Here is a 16,505-nt window from a genome sequence, read left to right as displayed (position 1 = left end):
GGTCAACAATAACTATCGAAAACCAACGTGGTGGAGTGGTTGATGGTGCAATTGGGGGGGGGGGGGGGCGAGAGAGAGAGAGAGATGAAGGGAAATGAGAATTGCTATACTTTATTAGCTAGCTTATAAGTTTTATAAATGCTAAAAAAGCCCTCAGATCATTACGTAGTTCAGGGACATGACCCTTTTTTTTTACAAAACAAACATCTTTTGGGTTCATTTTCGAATTTTTCTAAACAAAATCTTTTTCATATATATATATATATATATATATATATATATAAGAAATTTTAAACTATTTACGCGGTTTATCTAATTTTTCCTATTTACAGAAAGTAAATAAAGTTTTTTACAAAATATAATACAAATTCAGTCAAAATCCCTAATTTATCGACAACTTGGCTATATGATTTTTTTATACAGAATTCGATCAAAACCTACAATTTACATTCAATTTATATATAAATTATAGATTTATATTAGTTGTATATATTTGTATGTCATTTTTATACCCGAAATAGAAAATATATGCAATTTATTTATGTCTTCTTCTTCTTCTTCTTCTTCTTCTTCTTCTTCTTCTTCTTCTTCTTCTTCTTCTTCTTCTTCTTCTTCTTCTTGTAGTTTCAATATAAATTTCTAACCAAAACTACCTCGAATCTTCCCCAAATTCTCTCAAAACAGAGATATAAACTTCAAAGGATATTCTCAATCATTTGCAACAACACCCAATCCAAATAAATAATAATTTTACAAGATTTGATTTTTAAATTCAAAGCTTTTAATTATTGCCAATTGAGTTTTTAATGGATTAATAGGGTTTTCAATTTAATCTACTCGCTTCTGATTAATACTATTTAGTTTATTAATTCCAAAACTAAAAGAAATCATTAATATGTTTACGTTTTACCAATTGTAAATCCAACCACATTAATTTTACTAGGCTATCTTCATGGAGCTTTCTGGTGATGCTACTGGGCTTGAGATTGAATTGAGAGGAGAAAAACACATAGAGAGCATGTCACGACCCAAAATCTGTCCCGGTCGTGATGGCGCTTATCGTGGAAGTAGGCCAGCCACTTATTTCAATTTTCCATTTTTACTCTATTTATTTACTTAGAAAAACATCAATTTTTAAACAGAAATCCAATAATAAAGATAGAAGTGTCAAAACAGTGGAAAGAAGTACAACCCCGACCTCGAGTGTCACTAGTCATGAGCAAACTAATACAACTGTCTGAAATACAAATCTAGAATAGTCTAAATACATCCAATAAGTAAAGCTAGAGGAAGATAGGGAAGGAGAAGGCGGAACTGCGGTCGCAAAGCAGCTACCTCGCAATCTCCGGTGGTAGTCTGCACAAAGAAGATCAGCAACCGCTACCATGACCAGATACACCTGGATCTGCACACAAGGTGCAGGGGGTAACATGAGTACACCAACTCAGTAAGTAACAAGTCCAACCTGTGGACTGACAGGTAGTGACGGACAAAACCTCAACATGCAAATAGCAATTAACGGAACAAAAATATAGACATGCTTACAGTTCAAGTAAAACTCAACAGTAATAGATGTAACTGATCAGTGAAAAGAGTTCAAAACTCAGAGATTTCATATATGTACCAATGCACACTAGCATGATCAAAGTTCCACAACTTCCATTCACAAGTTCTCAATCACTCGATACTGTATATGGCCATCCGGCCCAGGGAAGGTCCATCCCGGAATATATATATCACTGACCGCAGTCATTCAATACCGAGGACACAGGCTGATCCAGTCTTTCGGAGAAGATCCATCTCCTGGTATGGTACTTCGGACAAGATCCATGTCCAGGGAAGATCCATCCCTCAATATAATCATCTACTGCGCTCACTGGGGGTATAAAGACTCCGTAGGGGCTTGTCTGAGCCCAAGCGCTATATCAATGCCAGCGAAGGCATGATCAATATCATTGATGCGGCGTGCAACCCGATGTCGTACTGTCAATCAATATTCGGCTCTCGGTCTCACTCAGTCAATACTCTCCAGTCTCACACACATGGGCTAAGATGTCATAATACAAGCCCGAACAATGAAATGATATGTCAAATGGCATAAATCGAGACTGAGGCATGATATAATATGCACGAACATGATTAAGTATAGAATATACATGAATCTAATGACATGATAGCAAGAAACGACCTATCGGGTCTCAACAGTGTTGGCGTGAAGCCTTAACATGATAATTAACATGATTTGCAGCTTATCAACTTGATCACATGATTACGACACAGATATCAACATAAAGGAGTAGCTAAGTAGTGTCATAGAATGATCCATGCCATATTTCTCACGGTGCACGCCCACACGCCCATCACTTGACATAGCGCCACCTTCATAATAGTCATAGAACACATCGTTCGGGGTTTCGAACCCGCAGAACCAAGGTTGGAAGCGTTACTTACCTCAAGCCAAGCCAAAACTCTAGCCCGCGACGCCTTTTACTCTCGAATTGGCCTCCGAATGCCTTGAATATAACCAAAATCAGTTCATAATTATCAAAATATGCTAAGGGAACAAGCCCAATCGAAAACAATCAAATTACAACACAAAATCCGAAATTGACCAAACCCATCCATCGGGCCCACATCTCGGAATTCGACAAATTTTACATCAATAGAATCTTTATTCCGCCATGAGTTCATTCATACCAAAAGTACCAAAATCGGACATCAAATGGTCCCTCAAATCACCATTCAAAGCTCTCCAATTAACCAAGCCCTAACCCCTATTTTACCATTGATTTTCCCTTAAATTTCATGCTAATAACGATAAAAATCACCATAATAACGAGCTTAGGAACCAAGGACCTTACCTCAATGAATCCCTCTGAAATCTCTCTTGAAATGGCTCCCAAAAGCTTCACTCGAATGAAATATTGAGAAAAATGGCCAAAAATTGCGAAGGGTGAAATATATACCTTTTGACCCAGGGATTCCGCACCTGCGGTCATTTCCCGCTTCTGCGGTCTAACCCACCGCACCTGCGGTTTTCACTGCGGTCATTTCCAGACTTCCGCTTTTGTGGCTCCGCCTGACTTACCTCTTGGCCGCTTCTGCGACTTTCTTCTGTATCTGCGGGAGTCGCACCTACGGCCTCCCAACTGCAGATGCGGTTATGACAGCAACCATAAAACTTTAGCTGCAAACTCCCAATTCCTAACTTTCTGTCAACCATCCGAAATCACCCCGAGGCCCCCAGGTCCTCAACCAAAAGCACAAACAAGTCACATATCACTATCCAAACTTATACCAATCTTCAAAACACCTCAAACAACATCGAATCAACCAAATCACATCGGATCAAACCTAAGGTTCCAAAATCTTTCGAATTACGCTTTTGATCAAAAAGTCCATCAAACCACGTCTGAATGACCTGAAATTTTGTACACGCATCCCAAATGACACAACGGGCCTACTGCAACTCCCGAAATTCCATTCCGACCCCTATATCAAAATCTCACCTATCAACCGGAAAACGCCAAAATTCCAATTTTGCCAATTCAAGCCTAAATCTACTCCAAACCTCCAAAACACGTTCCGATCACACTCCTAAGTCCAAAATCATCTCCCGAAGCTATCCGAACCATCAAAATTTATATCCGAACCATTTTCACATAAGTCAACATCCGGTTGACTTTTCCAACTTAAGCTTACTCAAAAGAGACTAAGTGTCTCAAACCTTACCCAAAACCTCTTCGAACCCGATCCAACCAACTCGGTAACATATAATACAGCTGAACAAGACAATAAGAAGCAGAAATGGAGAAAACAGAGCGGTAACACATGAAACGACCGGCTGGATCGTTACAGAGCAGGAGAGACGAAGAGAGAGAGAGAGAGAGAGATTCGGTTAAGAAGTTAAAAGGCCTACTTATTTAATACTAAAATGTATAAAAGTGGTAAATTATATATCAACTTGTAATTAAGTTAAAACTCCAATAGTGAGAGTAAATAATTTTCAAAAGTAGTTTAGCTAAGTAAAAATTCCAAAAAAATGAAGGTTTTTTTCTCCATTCAAGTTTTCAAGAGGTTTTTTTTACAATTAGGGGTCATTCGATAGCCGATTAGAGAGGAGTAATCCATGTATTAAAACTAGTATAACTTTATACATGTTTAGTTATAAAAATAAGAAAAAATAATCTCCACATAGAATCTAGCATATATTTTAATAATATCTGGTTGTTTTTTTTCTTTTTTCCACTTACATAGCATTGCTAATATAGTGTTTGGTTCATACTTTTCTTTTTGCATAACTAAACATGTACTAAGTAATGAGAGACTTTGTGTATTATTTATGTAGGGTAGAAGATGAAATAACTTATACATGTATTAATAATTAGTACTTGTATTAAAACACAAAATAATAAAAATATCATCTATTCAAACTTGTATATTTTTATTTTAAAAAATATATTTAAAATATAATGATAATCTTAATAAAATAATCAAGACTAATAATAAACGATATTCACAGTATATTTTTATATTACTAATCTTTACATAACTATCGCATAACTAGTCCATTCATAACTGATTCTAGTATATCCCAATATAACTAACTTTTGCATAACTAAATTTGACATAACTAATTCCTGCATAACTAATCTCTACTCCCTCCAGCCCACTTTAATTAATTTTTTGATTTTTTTTGTGTCCACAATATTAAGGAATTAACTTCTTTTTGTTAAAGTTGAAATAAAGAATTTAGGAGTAATTGTTATATTTTTAATAAACAAATTAAAATTAGTATATCAATTTAATTATTAATTAATACTAAAAGATAAATTATTAAAAACGCCAAAAATCTAACTAGCAACCAAAGGACCCTTATTTTTTTCCCTCTCATCTTTCCCTCGTCTTCTTGTGCAATAGTAAACAACAACAACAACAACAACGACCCAGTATAATCCCACAAGTGGGGTCTGGGGAGGGTAATATGTACGCAGACCTTACCCCTACCCCGAAGGGTAGAGAGGCTGTTTCCAGGAGACCCTCGGCTCAAAAAAGCAATAGGAGATGATATATTAGTACCATAAAAATGCGTAATAAAAATAACAACAATATATAAGAGATATGAAATATGAGAATACGAAATACGAAATACGAAATAGATGGCTGGTATAGCACAACTAGAAGGTAAAGCCCTGCATCAATAGACGACCAATGACATTCCTAGTCTAACTCCTAACTGGATAGTCTCACTCTATTGTGCTGTAGAAATATTCACACTCTCCCCTAACCTACAACCTTAATGCTCGACCTCCATAATTCCCTATCAAGGGCCATGTCCTCAGTAATCCTAAGTCGCGTCATGTCCTGTCTGATCACCTCTCCCCAATACTTCTTAGGTCGTCCTCTACCTCTCCGCGTGCCCACTACAGCCAGTCGCTCACACCTCCTCACCGGTGCATCAGTGCTCCTCCTCTGAATGTGCCCGAACCATCTGAGTCTTACTTCCCGCATCTTGTCCTCCATGGGGGCCACACCCACCTTCTCTCGAATATCTTCATTCCTAATCTTATCCATCCTTGTATGCCCGCACATCCACCTCAACATCCTCATCTCTGCTACTTTCATCTTCTGGATGTGTGAGTTCTTTACCGGCCAACATTCAGTTCCATATAACATGGCAGGCCTAACCACTGCTCTATAAAACTTACCTTTTAGTAACGGTGGCACTTTCTTGTCACACAAGACTCCCGATGCTAACCTCCACTTCATCCACCCCACCCCTATACGGTGTGTGACATCCTCGTCAATCTCCCCGATCCCCTGAATAACCGATCCAAGGTACTTGAAACTACCTCTCTTGGGAATGACTTGAGAGTCAAGCCTCACTTCAACTCCCGCTTCCGTCGGCTCAACTCCAAATTTGCACTCGAGGTATTCCGTCTTCGTCCTACTCAACTTGAAACCTTTAGACTCAAGAGCATGTCTCCAAATCTCTAGCCTCTCGTTGACGCCGCCTCTTGTCTCGTCAATTAGAATAATGTCATCAGCAAATAGCATGCACCATGGAACCTCCCCTTGAATATGATGAGTCAGTGCATCCATCACCAGGGCAAATAGGAATGGGCTGAGCGCAGACCCTTGGTGCAACCCCGTAATAACTGGAAAGTGTTCAGAGTCGCCTCCTACTGTCCTAACCCGAGTCTTAGCTCCATCATACATGTCTTTAATCACCCTAATATAGTTACTCGGGACCCCTTTATCCTCTAAGCAGCTCCATAAGACCTTCCTAGGAACCTTATCGTACGCTTTCTCCAGATCAATAAACACCATGTGGAGATCCTTCTTCCTATCTCTGTACTGTTCCACCATCCCCCTAATAAGGTGGATAGCTTCTATGGTAGATCGTCCCGGCATCAACCCGAACTGGTTGTCTGAAATAGACACCGTCCTTCGCACTCTCATTTCTACCACTCTCTCCCAAACTTTCATGGTATGACTTAGTAATTTGATGTCCTATAGTTGTTACATCTCTGGACATCACCTCTGTTCTTATACAACGGGACCATTGTACTCCACCTCCACTCTTCAGGCATTCTATTAGTCTCGAATATAAGACTAAACAATTAAGTAAGTCATTCCAAGTCTGCTCTACCCACACACCTCCCTTCTTGTGCAATAGTATAAAAACAAAAATCAAAGATTTTGGTTTGAATTTCAGGAAATTTTGTAACTTCTGAAAATGAGGCCTCAAATAGTATTATTTGGGGACTCCATTACTGAACAATCTTTTAGATTCGGTGGTTGGGGTGCAGCTCTTGCTGAGTCTTATGTTCGCAAGGTTTGTTTGTTTTATTTTTAATCAAGTGGATCTATAGAACAATTATACGAATCTATTAATTAAAAGTCATTGGATTTGATAATTGTGAAGGCTGATATATTGAATCGTGGCTACGGTGGATACAACACCAAATGGGGATTGTTCTTGCTCCACCACCTATTTCCACTGGTACGTTACACGACCCCCTTTGCATTTTCCATTTTTTGGCACATTTGGTAATACCTTTTGTTTTTGGATCTTGTTACCTCATGATTATAATTGGAGCTAGGATATTAGATGGGTTGTGATGATTTAGGATATTTTGTTGGGGTACATTGCTAAAACAAATTATAGCTTTGATATAGAGTAAGATCAGGAATTTTGCTGAATTTGCAAAAAAAATCAATGGGGTCTAAGAGAAAAAGATTTTGTTTTTGTAAATTGTAGTTGGAAATCTACTGAGTTCGTTGATATTTGTTTAATGAAATGGGCTTTAATAGAGCAGGATGGATACTGTCATACTGAGGATTCATATATCCGATCTCAACTGATGTTGGATCTTTATTACCTCATGATTATAGGACATTTAAGTATTGTAATGATTTAGATATGTGTTGATGCTAGTTAGTGTGTGCTTTTGGATGGTACTTTAATTTCCCATTTTAGGAATTTTGTTGGAGCTCATTGCTATATATAATAAGTAAAGGATAAGATCAAGATTTTTACGAATTTGCAAAATCAATAGGGATGAAGGAACTGAGAGATTGTGTTATTTGTATTTGGAAATTGGAATGGAATTTATATGCAACAAATTAGGGAGGGAATTATTTCATGCATATATACATGAGTTTTGATCCTCGTGAACTGGGCTTCTCTGTAACTTTCTTGTGACTCACTTGATTATGCTTTATTTAAAATTTGAAATTTTATGGAGTCGATGGCTTTATGCTTAATTTGAGCGTTCATGGAACAATGGGATCAAGAAAGACTTATGGGAAAAAACAAAATTGAATGCGGTCAACCAGGGTTAGGAGTAAGGGATAACACAAGAGGCATTGTTCAATTTGTTGTTCTTCGGTGGGATTGGGCAATGGTACAGTGGTGAACCCAGTTTTCCTCTCATAGTTTTTGTTTCAAAAGGTAGAAAAGAGATATGTGATGTTCTAACAGAGGGTACAAGTAAAGAAGAAAACGTGAAATTTCTTAAGATAAGTTTCATGTCAGACCAAGAATTGAGTTAGTTTCTTGTTCTGGAATGTTCATGTAATTCAGAAATAGAGAACAAAAGATGACATTGGCCATGGAATAACAGACTTCTGTGACCAGCCACATCAAGAAGCTGAGTTTTTGTTGCTTGATTTGGCTGTTTACTAGTATAAGAACGGTATACTGTCATACTCTTTTACTGTTTTTGCTGCAACAAAGTTGCTCCTTTTCAACATTGATATCTCTAATTTATAAGTGAGTAAGTTTGTTCAGGATCCTATTCAATCAAGCTAAGTTATGAGGCTATTTGTTAGATTCTTCAGCTGCCTCATACTTGAGGTTATTAGTACAATACAACAATACACATAGTTTGGGAGTTTGATATATGCAAAGGTCTGTTGTGGTCCTGAGCTGCACTGTTACTTATTGCCAAATCTTCTGATTAGTGTATCTTTGGTTAATATTGCAGGATGCTCCAACGCCTCCTGTTGCTGCCACTATATTCTTTGGAGCCAATGATGCTGCTCTTTTGGGAAGAACCAGTGAAAGGCAACATGTTCCACTCGAGGAATATAAGGAAAACCTAAGAAGAATTATACAACATTTGAAGGTTTAGAATTTCCCGATTCAATCATGCTTGTTTGTTGCTAAATGCTGACTTTCAAATGTGCTAAAGTTTTCCTCCTAATTATGTTTGTCTATGGAAGACTTATCAAACAATTAAAATGGCAGGATATGGAAGACGTAAAGGGATAGAGTTAATGGCAACAATGGAAATAGTGTAGTATTAAGCCAATGCAGCAAACAACAAGTGTTATATGCTATGAGGACTAAGTAAAAAACACAGAGTTACTCAATCTCACCATAAAAAGAAAAAACTGTAAAATTTATAGCTAGTTTTCCCACAAAATTATATGTAGAAGCATTGCAGCAATTTTCTGTCATATGACCAGGATACTGAAGAATCAAAATTGAGCCTCTGATGTTGAGCTATTATTTAAAGCTTGACATCTTATGAATAATATTTTTGAGGTCAGGTTAGTAATCATTTTTATCTCATCGCAATTTGGTTATTTGTGGAATAACTGAGCTGAATGAACACTATAAAGACCTTAGTAACAGACTTATGAAGCTTCACTACCGGCTGTGATTGTAAATTTCCCATGTTAATCAAATAATTTACCATAGACTAATATATTCTTGAAGGTTCATAGGGTTATCTGCCTCTTAGTTGTTCCTTTTCTTCTTCTTCTTCCCCCCTTTAGAAGAGGAACACCTATATTACATGGACTTACGTATGAGTAAGGATTCAGATTTGAATTAGGCAGGAAATGTGCAATGTTTAGCATGTTTGTATTTTTTTTTTCAAGTTTCATACGAAGTACAGATATACATGTCAAACCTGTTTGACACAATTACATATTGGCAAAATTAAGAGTCGGTGTAACATAGAGGAACACATATTCGCCAGTAACATCAGAAAGAGCGTAACATAGAGGAATACATATTCATAAGTAACATCAGAGAGAATGGATATCTATAAAACAAAGCTCTGGATGTCACTATGCAAGTTGTGTAATGGTAGTCCATAAGAGTATGCAACCTCTCAAAACCTAGTTGCTATGCTAGTTGGAAGACATGCAGATTCTTCCCAATGGAGTAATTAATTTTACCAACTATTCACTTTCACAAATAATGAGCAAAAGTACAACTCAAGAAAATGGGAATGGTAGATTGGCATGAACAGACATAAAATATGTCTTGTTAACTTTAGTTCATACTCTTGTTAATGTGCTTGTTGAGACGACATAAAATATCCCAAGTATATAGAGATCATGAATCCACCTGCTGGCAAATTGAATTTAGTTTGAATCTCACTCTTCTAGTGATACCCATCCAATTGCTCGATTCCGGGGTTGTTTTGAGTACAACAGGATACACTAGGCCCTTGTCTTCTGTTATGCTCTATATATCTTTAGAACTCTTGGTTGAGCTTTGTGCTCTTTTGTATATCTCATTCATCTTATTTATGACACAGAAATGTTCCCCATCAATCCTAGTAGTGCTGATAACTCCACCACCAGTTGATGAAGCAGGACGGTTTGAACAAGCAAGGTACAATCCACCTTCTCGTTATTGGTAAAATAAAATATGAAGCAACCAATTGCTCTTTTTCTTTTTATTTCTTTTTTGAACTCTATGGTATCTGAGATGTTCAAGAACCTTCTTGACACAACCCGGAGCTCCTTTTAGTAGTGGGATAGGGCTTTAACTGTTCAAAAGCTGAGTAGATAACAGTATCCAATAACTTCTCAACATATAACTGGAGAGATTAACCAACCTCTCAAACATACACTGGAGAAATAAGCAGACTTCTCAAAAAAGAACCCCAAAAAAGGGCAAAAAGAAAGAGGAATAAGAAGATTGGTTTTTGTGTACAGTGCCTCTTTGAATCATAATTACAGCTATTGCTGCAAAGGCAGCTTCAGCATCACTTGAGACTCCCTTGATCATGGCTATCGAACAGTACCCAATGTAGGAGCCGAATATGCAGTTGTCACACAAGAGATCAACCCTTCAGTAGTGGCCCCGCATCAGAGAGTACATTCCTTAATAACTTTTACAGCAACAGTAGTGCAAATGATTTTTCTAATTATAGATGAATGTTTCAGGACCCAGTAGCCTTTTAGCAGTATGACCTGTGCCTTTATCATGTACTCATGGACATCACGTCATATTCTTTGCATTGTTCTTTTGGTCATTTTCCTTTTAACCACTTTTTCCTCTTAAAGCAAAACTCTATCAGTGAAACGGAGTTTTACGTTTCCAGCTTATTTTTTGCTTCATATATTTAGCTTTTGGCATGGCACTTTTTTAAACGTAAGCGTGTCACTGTCAACTAAATCAAATATTATTGTACTTGGATCTGTTACTTTTCAATTTGAAAAACAGGTCTATGTATGGAGACAAAGCAATGAAATTGCCAGAAAGGACAAATGAAGTGACAGGAGAGTACGCAAAACAGTGCGTTGAATTGGCAAGGGAGCTAGGCCTCCCTTCCATCAATCTATGGTCTAAAATGCAGGAAACAGAGGGTTGGCAAAAAAAATTCCTCAGGTAAGTGACAAATGTACACATGCCTTTAAGTATAACTTGTGTAGTCCCCATTGATGGTTGAAGTTCGTGGTGCAATATGGTGTTAGAGGAATGATTATGCTTATAATGTTTTATAAGGATGATTGGGAGTTCGGGGGAAGGGGTGGGGAGGATTGGCATGGAGATGCGCTGGTGGCCTCAATTAGCAGCAAACAGTGGCATTCTTGTCATGGCATCATCAATATACATGTGTCTTGGCAGTTACACTGAACTCAGTACTTATGGGGATATTTTTAGTGGTGAAATGTACAACAACAACAATAACAGACCTAGTGTAATGCACAAGTAGTGTTTGGGGAGATAGTGCGTATGCAGACCTTACCCCTATCTTGTGAAGATAGAGAGGCTGTTTCCGAAGACCCTCGATGGTGAAATGTGAAAACTCTTATTTTTTCTGTTTTATTTTGCTACAGTGATGGCTTACATCTCACAGCAGAAGGCAATGCCATTGTTCACCAAGAAGTTGTTAAAGCGTTCAATGAAGCAGGTTTTTCTGCCCAAAAGATGCCTTATGATGTCCCTCACCATTCAGAAATCGACGGACAAAACCCCGAGAAGGCCTTCCAGCTACAATGCCCTGCTGTATAACTCTATATTGTGTCCTTTATGTATCAGTGAGAAACTAGCGTTCAATAGTTGACAAAATTATCAATTTCTGGGTGTGATCAGCAATTTCCAGCAAAAGGATTTGGCCTTTGCAGGGTAATGTTTTCATTAACAGTTCAAATATTCTAAAAATGACAGTTGAATTCGCATCTATACTATTTTCATCAATAAAAGAATGACTTTTGGATGTACACAAACTTCTCAACATTGTGGTCTGAAATGTTACCCTTTCCGCCCATGCAATAGTATCTACAGATTTGAAATGCAACAGAATAACAGAAAGCTCAACAATTGTTTTGTAGTTCCAAAATTGCTTTTACTACCAAAAATAAAGTGAGAGATGCTGAAACTTGAGCATGTTCTTGTTACTTTTTCTCTCCTATGATTAAATCAGCATTTTTTCAAGTGAGTAAAGTCATGACAGGGTCAAATAAGCGTCACATAACATCGAAAGGAGGAAGTTCTTAATGAGCTGAGGGAGAATCATTTTGTTCAAAATTGCTTTCAAAGGGAATTTGATGTAGACGCAACCTCGTTCCTATTTGAAAAGGGTCTAAAATACTCCTATGTTTGTTAAATGGTTTACAAATACTCTCCGTTCATTTATCAATCCAAAAATACACACGTTAATTTTATTAATAAAGATACCTTCGCGTCTCACGGCAGAACTTGTGGGCTTTCAACTTAATGAGGTGGCATATTTTTACTGGGCCACATGGCAAGCTCACCAGAAATCAAATTTGAGTCTAATTCCGCCCTGTTAATTGAATCCGACCCTACTTTTGTTACCCGGGTCAAAAATACTTCGTAGCTTAAGTCATTTTTTACTCTATCTCATTTCTCTTTTCTTATTTCACCGGTGGAAATTTGCCACCAGGCCACCGGAGCTCAACTGCCTCATCATCTCTCCTCTCTTTTTTTCCATTTTATTTCATTTTTTGTTGTTCTTTCTTTGAGAACTCAAATAAAGGTCTTCGGATCTGGAAAAAAATATGGTTCTGCTAATTGTGCATTTGTGCTTTAGTTGATTTTCAAAGAAATTCGACTGATAAATCTTGAGTCTATTTTTACAAGTGATTCGGAGAAAGCTAAAATGAAAATAAATGCTCCTCAAAATTAGGCAGATCCAAAAGCATGTATCGTGATAGATTAGCTTATCTACACATTAGTGTGTATGTGTGTGTCTGTGCCTTGCTCATCGTGTGTGGTTCTGGAACGGATTAGGGAGTTTTGGTCTTCAAACACTAAATTGGACCAAAATGACCAAGATTTCATCAATCATATATTCGAACAATTGTAATTTTGCTTGATTCTTGCATAACCCCCAGAAAATAGTTTATGGCGACCAATAGTTTTGTTTTCTTTTTCAGACTCTTCTTTTCATTCTATTTTCAGATAATCTTGCTTCTATTACTGGGATTTGATGTTATTTCTTTCATTGTTTTTCTTGTCAAATTGTGTTTGGCTTCCGTTTTTGGCATCTATAAATAAATTAATCTTTGGATTATTGATGTACTTGCTCTATACGATATGTGGCCTTGAGTATTGACACAAAAATTTGAGCTTTTGCTTCACGATTGAATTTTTTAATGTTTTTCTGTTTTGAATTTGTTGAATATAGGAAGGAGGGAAAGAAAAAAAGAGTGGACTTGAGGGATGGGGATCGTAAGGGTGAAAATAAGATGAATGGGGCGGGTCAAAAAAAGGCCGGGTATATTATCCCATTTGTATGGACTGAAACCAAGATCCATGTGGCCCAATAAAAGTATGCCACCTCATTAAATTGAAGGTCCACCAGTTCTGCTATTAGACATGAGGGTATTTTTATTAATAGAAATAACATAGTGTGTATTGTCGGACTGATAGATAGACGTTGTGTGTATTTTTTGACTGATAGATGAAGAGAAGATATTTGTAATTTGTTAACCATTTAATAAATAATAAAGGTAATTTTGACCCTTTTCCGATTCCTATTTTAGGCTAAGGCTATGTGAGGCTTATTTAATGGCAGAGTTGATTTAAGTTTAAATGTAATATTAATTCATAATATTTTGTTGGATATAACTATATTGTTAAGCTTGGAAATTTGATTTTCACAGAGTAAAAGAGGGAGAAGATTTTCAGACATGTATACATGTAGAATTGAACACAATTAGTTACTAATTTTATTTTTGGAAAAGGACAAAAAATATCTTTATACTATTTTATTTGGGCTATAAATACCTTCCACTCACGTAGAAATGGTGTGGGATAGCCACTGTTTAAGCTGATGTTTACTTTTTATCCAATATTTTTAATGCTTAGCAATAGTAGCCACTAGTCTATTAAAATTAATATGAAAAGACTGTGTTACCCTTTCCTCCCCAAACGGAAATACACCGATGCATTCAAAACATAAAGACTTCGTATTCTCTGGTGTTCTCTTGGTACAAATCGTTGCTATGTCGAAGCATGTTGGAAATGGACCTCAGTGGACTTTTTTCGGATATGACGTTTTATGGGAGCTTTCAAGTTTCGGATAGAGTTTCAAGTTTAAAAGTTAAGGAAATGTAATCTTGAAGTCCTAAAATTAAGTTCAATAGTTAAGGACACAAGTTCAAAAGTTAAGGGCAGGCAGTCCTTAACTTACAGTTACAAGTTCTATAGTTAAGGGCAGACAATCCTTAACTTACAGTTACAAGTTCAAAAGTTAAGGACAATAGGTCCTTAACTTTGATTTTCAAGTTCAAAAGTTAAGGACAGACAGTCCTTAACTTACAGTTACACGTTCAAAAGTTAAGGACAAGCAGTCCTTAACTTACAGTTACAAGTTCAAAAGTTAAGGACAATAAGTCCTTAACTTTGACTTACAAGTTCAAAAGTTAAGAACGCTTGGTCTTGAAGTTTGAGTTCCAAGTTCAAAAGTTAAGGACATGTAGCCTTGAAGTCCTGAACTTAAGTTCCAAGTTCAAAAGTTAAGGACATGTAGTTCTGAAGTCCTGAACTTAGAGTTTCAAGTTCAAAAGTTAAGGACATGTAGTCTTGAAGTCCTGAACTTAGAGTTCCAAGTTCAAAAGTTAAGGACATGTAGTCCTGAAGTTAAGTACAAAAGTTAAGGACATAAGCAGAAGGGTATTTTCGTCTGGGCAATTAAAGTTTATTAAAGCAGTGGCTAAATACTAAAGACATTTTAAACGGTGGCTTAAAAGTAAATACATGTGTTATTAGTGGCCAACCGTGCACTTTCCCCTATCAATCTAAAAATATCCCCATTGTTACTTTTGAGGCTCATTTATGCCCTTATGACTAACGGTCAACATTAAATTTAAAAATATATATCATTAAATTTCATGTGACATTTTATCATTGCTCCAGTTTTAAACCCTGACCCCAATTAAATAAATTCACTCCAATACCTAATTTTTTTGACCCAAACAGTAACCCGCCCGAAAAACATAAAATCCCACCAGCAAAATTATTTTTTCGGCCATTTTTGTTCTACTTCCCCAATCTTTTTAATTCTTTTTTTTTTTGCTTCCATCCTGTTTTGTTTTTCAGCCACAGATTTTTTTAAGACCAACACAATATGAATATTAAACTTTACTAATATATTTATTACACCAGACAATTTTTTTTTTAATGAAACAAGACAAAGAAGTATTATATCAACCCGAATAAAAAAATAAAAAGCAAGTGAGTTTGGCTCCTTAGTAATTCTTATTATAAGAGATTTGCGAGATGATAACACTACAAAAAAAATTCAGTAAGACCTTTGAAGTTGCATAAAGCTGAAAAAAGTGGAAATCGTCGGATACTTTTTTTTAAGTATATGTTATAAAACAATAAGGAGAAGAGTATTGCAGAGAAAAGTATAGAGAGAATTCTTATTGATTTAGGATCAATTACAATGGAATAGAATCTCTCTATTTACAGGGAAAGAGTGACTTAGCCACCAAGTAATAATCCCTAAAATCTCTCTAAAATATAGACATTCACCTTAAATACAATTTTATTTATAACACTCCCCTTTGAATATCTATTCAATAAATAATATGCCTCGTTAAAACCTTAACTAAAATAAAACTCAATAGGAAAAAACTTCTTGAGAAGGAAAAAGAATACACATGTTTCGAATTACGTCTTTTGGTTGTCTCGTTAAAAACCTTGCAAGAAACACTCAGTGGGATAAAACCTTGTAAGGGAAAAGAGTACAACGCGTATTAACTCTCCCTGATGAGAGCACCAATTCACATCCTTGAGCCTCCGTATCCCAATCTTGTACACTAGCTTCTTGAAGGTTGACATCGATAGAGATTTGATGAACAAATCAGCCATATTATCACTTGAATAATATGTTGCACCTTGAAATCAACATTCTTGTATATATGTAATATCTTCATATAATGTCGTGGAATAGCCTTTTCAATATCTCCATAGATATATTCTCGCTATGATATTATCATGCTTATAGTTATAGCAAGATACCTATGTGCACAAATAGCACTTAGAATATGGTACTTTAGACCAAGAATTGTATATGCTTTAAGTGATTTAAATCCTTCAAAGATGTCATATAAGTTAAGTCACATAATAGACCTTAATTAGAAGCATATCAAGTTTTCATGTCATGCTAGACAAATAAGATATCAAAAACTGATTGCACATACCATTGACTTTATACTTTCAAGTGTTTAAACTACAGGTCCAAACAACATGTCTTTCATATGAAACCAATTCTACA

The 16,505-nt window shown here is 36.3% G+C and overlaps 1 protein-coding gene across 1 annotated transcript; it reads left to right on the top strand.

The window, feature by feature from the left end:
* Positions 1-6,625: 6,625 nt before the first annotated feature.
* LOC104242386 (GDSL esterase/lipase At5g62930) lies at positions 6,626-11,976 on the top strand. Its single transcript, XM_009797429.2, has 6 exons — positions 6,626-6,838; positions 6,929-7,006; positions 8,493-8,633; positions 10,062-10,138; positions 10,976-11,140; positions 11,593-11,976. The coding sequence occupies exons 1-6, from the start codon at positions 6,740-6,742 to the stop codon at positions 11,765-11,767; spliced, it is 735 nt and encodes a 244-aa protein (XP_009795731.1). The 5' UTR covers positions 6,626-6,739; the 3' UTR covers positions 11,768-11,976.
* Positions 11,977-16,505: the final 4,529 nt, after the last annotated feature.

The sequence above is a fragment of the Nicotiana sylvestris genome, chromosome 6, assembly GCF_000393655.2.
Source record: "Nicotiana sylvestris chromosome 6, ASM39365v2, whole genome shotgun sequence".
Lineage (NCBI taxonomy): Eukaryota > Viridiplantae > Streptophyta > Magnoliopsida > Solanales > Solanaceae > Nicotiana > Nicotiana sylvestris.
This window is presented reverse-complemented; position numbering and strand designations above follow the sequence as displayed.